This window comes from Peromyscus eremicus, chromosome 8a (genome assembly GCF_949786415.1).
Source record: "Peromyscus eremicus chromosome 8a, PerEre_H2_v1, whole genome shotgun sequence".
In the NCBI taxonomy this organism is placed as follows: domain Eukaryota; kingdom Metazoa; phylum Chordata; class Mammalia; order Rodentia; family Cricetidae; genus Peromyscus; species Peromyscus eremicus.
The window spans coordinates 17333149-17339040 of record NC_081423.1 but is presented as its reverse complement, the minus strand read 5'-3'; the positions used below and the strand labels follow the sequence as shown (position 1 = coordinate 17339040).

General features: G+C 51.1%; 1 protein-coding gene across 1 annotated transcript; it reads right to left on the bottom strand.

The window, feature by feature from the left end:
- Window positions 1-328: 328 nt before the first annotated feature.
- Nme4 (NME/NM23 nucleoside diphosphate kinase 4) lies at window positions 329-5475 on the bottom strand. The gene is made up of 5 exons (XM_059269223.1): window positions 5370-5475; window positions 3779-3912; window positions 3517-3618; window positions 3274-3386; window positions 329-741 (listed from the first exon to the last, which is right to left on the bottom strand). The coding sequence occupies exons 1-5, from the start codon at window positions 5452-5454 to the stop codon at window positions 618-620; spliced, it is 558 nt and encodes a 185-aa protein (XP_059125206.1). The 5' UTR covers window positions 5455-5475; the 3' UTR covers window positions 329-617.
- Window positions 5476-5892: the final 417 nt, after the last annotated feature.

The following is a 5892-nucleotide window of genomic DNA, read 5'->3' as shown; positions in this document are numbered from 1 at the left end:
GAACCTTTACCTTGGATTCCCCACCTAGTACTCCTTCCTACTCTCAGGGGTCTCGTGGCAGGGATGCTAGGGCATATAAGAGGTAGGTTAGCTGAACACAGGGTCCCACCATGCAGTTTCCTTGATTCATTACCCATGCTTGGTGGGACTTTTCAGTGATTCAGCTGTTCTGAAGGCATCCGTGCTTCTGTAGCTAGCCCCTCATCCATGTCCCTGTCCGTCCAATAAAGCCATGGGTTCCCCAAACTGGGAATGGATGGAATTGCTACTCTGCACATCTCCCCAGGAAAGGTCACACAATGCTGAGATGGCAGAAATAAGTATACCATTCCCATTTGAAGCAGAAGATTTTAATGTTTCTCCTTTGGGGCAGGCGAAACCACCTCTGACAATGTCCCAAAGGTTGTCTGGCACTTTGGTACAGAAGGATATGGTCCAGTATTGTGCTGGCTTCGGATACAAGGCACATAAAGTTGGGTTTAGACTCCCTGGGCTGGAGGTGGACAAAAGGCAAACAGGGAGTGTTTGGGAGACGGGAAAGGTATGGGCTTGAGTTCTTGTTGGCAGAGGTAGTTGGTCATGGACGAACCCTGAAGTGCAGAGGGCAATTCAACCCCTCAGGCTGGGTAGCAGCCGCTGTGGTGACCACCGTCTGCCCAGGTCAACAGTTCACTGCTCTGGAACCACAGCTGGATCTCCCTCTGGGCCCCCTCCACAGAATCGCTAGCATGGATGACATTCCTGTGAGAGGGAAAGGTAAAGCCTATGCCTCAGTGAGAGAGCTCCCAGGGACAATTGCCTCTAGCTTGCAGCCCTCTGTCAGGGGAACAATGTGATCGTACGGAAGAGAAAGGAATTTTGGAGCTGGTTATGGTGCTAAGAGCCTGTAATACCAGCACCGAAGAAGCTGAGATGGGAGGACTGCCTCGAGTTCTAGGCCAGCCTGGATTACAGAGGAGACCCAGTCTCAGAAAAGAAGGAAGGAGCCGGGCGGTGGTGGTGCACGCCTGTAATCCCAGCACTGGGAGGCAGAGTCAGTGGATCTCTGTGAGTTCGAGGCCAGCCTGGTCTACAGAGCTAGTCCAGGACAGGCTCCAAAGCTACACAGAGAAACCCTGACTCGAAAAACCAAAAAAAAGAAAAAAAAAAAAGAAAAAAAAAGGAAGGAAGGGAGAGGCTGAAGAGATGGCTCAACAGTTAAGAGTACATTCATTCTCTTGCAGAGAACCTGAACTTAGTTCCCAGCACCTAAACAGGGCGGCTCAAAACTACCTGTAACTCCAGCTCCAGGGCATCTTACTCCCTCTTCTGGCTTACACAGGCACTGCAGGCACATGCACAGACATTCTTGCACATGCAAGCACGCAAGCGCGCGCGCGCGCGCGCGCACACACACACACACACACACACACACACACACACACACACAAGGGGCCAGGCAGTGGGGGCACACGCCTTTAATCACAGCTCTTGGGAGGCAGAGGCAGGTGGATCTCTGTGAGTTTGGGGCCAGCCTGGTCTACAGAGTGAGTTCCAGGATAGCTAGAACTGTTACACAGAGAAACCCTGTCTTGAAAAATTTAAAAAAAGGGCTAGAGTGATGGCTCAGAGGTTAAGAGCACTGCTTGTTCTTCCAGAGGTCCTGAGTTCAATTCCCAGCAACCACATGGTGGCTCACAACCATCTGTAATGAGAGCTGTTGCCCTCTCCTGGTCTGCAGGTGTACGTGCAGATAGAGCACTGTATACGTAATAAATAAATAAATCTTTTAAAAAAAGAAAGAAAGAAAAGAAAAATTTAAAAAAAAGAAGGAAGATGAGAGCTAGAGACGTAGCTCAGCTGGCAGAGTGCTTGCCTAGCATGCACAAAGCCCCAAATTCGATCCTAGCACCACATAAACCAGGCATGGCAGTGCATGTCTGTAATCCAGTACTTGGGAGGTTGAGGCAGGAAGATTACAAGTTCATGGTCATCCTCAGCAATATAATCAGTTTGGGACCAGCCTGGATTACATGAGATTCTATTTGAAAAAAAAAAGAAAAAAAGAAAAAAAATGAAAAAAAGGGGGAAGGAAAAGTGGATAGGCAGTAACAGGCTGGAAATTTGCATCTAGCCTGGCCTTGGTTTCTTGCAAGCTCAGAAACTAGCCTATACACCAGCTTCTGAGGGCTGTCTTTCCCTACCAGTTATCAGAGCCAACCCACATGGTTACTGACCAAAATAGAATACTAAAGAGCCAGGGAAAACACTATTCATGGTGGCACACGCCTTTAATCCGGCACTCAGGTGGCAGAGGCAGGTGGATCTCTGTGAGTTCAAGGCCAGCCTGGTCTACAGAGTGAGTTTCAGGACAGCCAGAGGTACACAGAGAAACCCTGTCTGGGGGAAAAAAAAAAGCCAGGGAAAAAGGGTTTAGTCAAACATGATAACATACTGTAAGTTAACATTCAGGTGGTAGAGGCCCGAAGATCAGGAGTTCAAGACAGCCTGAACTACTTAATAAGCTCAAAGCTAGCCTGGCCTACCTGACAACTTATCTCAAATAAACAAAACCTTATAGTAAACATCCCACTATCAGAAACTTTCAGCCCAGCAAGACACCCAGTTCTCAAGGATCTGTCTTCTCTCCCTGAGCCCCCCCCCCCCCAAAAAAAACCCAGGGTTTCTCTGTGTAGCTCTGGCTATCCTGGAACTCACTCTGTAGACCAGAGTGGCCTTGCACTCAGAGATCCGCCTGCCTCTGCCTCCCGAGTGCTGGGATTAAAGATGTGTGCCACTTCGCCGGGCAGTGGTGGCGCATGCCTTTAATCCCAGCACTCAGGAGGCAGAGGCAGGAGGATCTCTGTGAGTTCGAGGCCAGCCTGGGCTACCAAGTAAGTCCCAGGAAAGGCACAAAGCTACACAGAGAAACTCTGTCTCGAAAAACCAAAAAAAAAAAAAAAAAAAAAAAAAAAAAAAAAAAAAAATGTGTTAGGAGCTGGAGAGATGGCTCAGCAGTTAAGAGCACTGGCTATTCTTTCAGAGGTCCTGAGTTCAATTCCCAGCAACCACATGGTGGCTCACAACCATCTGTAATGAGATCTGGCGCCCTCTTCTGGCACGCAGGCAGAACACTGTACACATAATAAATAAATCTTTAAAAAAAAAAAAAAAAAAAAAAAAGATGTGTGCCACTACCCCCGGCTTCAAGGATCTGTCTTAAGTGCAGGCTGCCAGTCTAACTGGCCTTCTTTATCCCATATTGGGAGACTAAGGGTATCAGGGCCTCCATACCTGCTGATGTGAACACTGAAGTCTCCCCTGATTGTCCCAGGGGCTGCCTGGGTTGAGTCAGTGTGTCCTATCATGGTCCTTGAGATGTGGACCACATTGTGCCCTTCCCAGACCTGCAGCACAGATATGAAGGTTGGAGAGGAGTTGGGGGACCCTAGGTGCCCTGGGCTGAATCCAAGCCCTTCCTTTTGCTTGGGGGAGGACACCCCACACACCCGTTCCATTGCCCCTGCCCTGCTGTACCATGGCCACCACAGGCCCAGAGCTCATGTAGCTGATAAGGGATGGGTAGAATGGCTTCCTCTGTAGGTCCCGGTAGTGCTCAGCAAGGATGCTCTCTGGTGCCTGTGTGGAAGGAGAGGAAACCCTCAATTGGTGTCCTGAATTTGGGGCACCTTTCAGACACTACTATGGAAGCTAGCTCCCAGAATGGTTACACCCAACCTTTGCAACTGCCAGTGCTAGGAGACTCTCCCTGGAGTCTCCTAGGGCTAAGGGCTGATACCTGCAACATCTTCATCCCCACTAGCTTGAAGCCCCGCCTCTCAAAGCGTTGTATCACAGTCCCCACTAGCCTCCGCTGCACCCCATCTGGCTTCACAGCAACCAGGGTCCGCTCCTGGGGCCAGGAAGGCCCTCCTGTAAAAGAGGAAGAGTCAGGGGTCAAGATGCTCCACATTTTCAGGTTTCTCCCACCTAGATCCCTGACGGAGCTCAGACATCACAGGACTGGAAAGTACCCACCACCTTGTAGGAAGATCTGGAAGAACAAACTCAAATGGGAGCTGCCCTGGCAGCAGCAGGAGCTGCCCAAGGTGGAGATGATTTCCCCAAAAAAGGTTCAGATAACTTAGGGACCAAAGAGGCCTTGCGATGATGCCCGCCCTGGGAAGAAAACTTGAGCCTAGCCTCACATGACTCCAGGGTACCACACTGTGTGAACCCCAGGCCTGCACACTAGGAGCTTATCCTTTGGGTGTGGAGAAATGGCATGAAACCAAGGAGACTTAGTGCCCCATCTCCAGGTGGCCTGAGTGCTGGGGACAAAGGGATAGGACTTGAGAAGGACGGTGAGAGGAAGTGATCCACACTGCAGGACAGGGACTCAGCTGCTGGGGGTTCAGGCTGCCTCTCAAGAGAACACTGTCAGGGAGTCTGCAGCTGTCTTCAAGCTTCTGCCGCCCTATCCCAAAGCCGCCCTATCCCAAAGCCGCCCTATCCCAAAGCCGCCCTATCCCAAAGCCGCCCTATCCCAAAGCCGCCCCACCGGGACATTGAGTGTCTCCTCCAAGATCAAAGGCTACTTTGTTTTGTTTTTGGAGACAAAGTTTCTCTGTGTAGCCCTGGCTATCCTACAACTCACTCTGTAGACCAGGGTAGCCTCGAACTCAGAGATCCACCTGCCTCTGCCTCCTGAGTGCTGGGATTAAAGGCAGGCGCCACCACCACTGGCTCAAAAACTACTTTTGAGAGGGTCCTACCCCGGATTGTCTCGCAAAAGTGTACCAAAGAAAGGAGAAACACCAAGTTAAGAATTTAGAAAGGAAGGATCGGGCTCCATCCTCAGGCCACAACCGGTGCCCACTACAATCAACAGGCTGAATAAAACCCGAAGAATTTAGTCTCCCTAACATACTTGTTCTGCTACCTGAGTTGACAGGGGACCCAGGGTAGCCCCAGAATTCTGATGCCTGCTGCTGTGTGCCTTGATAATACTGTTCAATTTCCAGGGTGCATGAAAAGAACACAGGTTATCTGGCTCTCAGAAAGCACCCCATGAATGAGTAGCAAGAGCAGGGACCCCAGGAAGTGGCCGAGTTGTCTTAGGCCTGCTCTGGCTCAGGCTGGCTTTCAATACCCTGGGAACAACGGCTCCGAGAAGAGAAAGTGACCCCCCTACACCCTTAGGAGCCACGGGTCTGCTAGTCTCCTCGCCTGGGCTTCTGCCTTCTTCTGCTAAAAGCCCTGACCCTGGCTGCTGGGGGTTATGCTGGCACGGTCCTCCGGGACAAAACCAAGCCTTCAGCAGCTGCACGTGCGCAAACAAAGGCCGCGCAGCAGCCATCCGCCCAGCTCCCCACGGGTGCAGGACTCACCGGAACTGGGGCGCACCAGCAGGCCTGGAACGCGTGGCCCGCACAACAACGCCCGCAGCGCCGCACCCCCAAAGAAACAGCCCATGGCGCGGGCTGGCGCGGTGCGGAATGCAGCGCCAAGAGGGCAGAGGGAGGTGCCACACTTAGGCCCGCCCCGCCCCGCCTCCACCCCAAGGGGCCCGTGGGGCCCCTCACCCTAGATCTCGCAGGCTCCAAGCTTTGATCTCCGTTAAAATCCGGAGAAAACCCTCTAGGGTGCAGTTCAGTGCGCCGAGCCTTGGGCTAGACCGCCCCAGTACTAGAGTGGGGGTGGGAGAAGAAAAAAAAAAAAAATGATCCATTCAGTATTTATTATACTCGTCTTCGTACCACAGTCAAACATTCTAAGTATACTTCATGGAGAATAGCTTTTTCATAATTACCAATTGGCTCTATTTAGCTGGGTTTGGCAGTTGGCCTATTTGTCAGTTCTATTACTACATCCTAAATTTTTCAAACTATTTATTTATTAAAATTTTTGTTT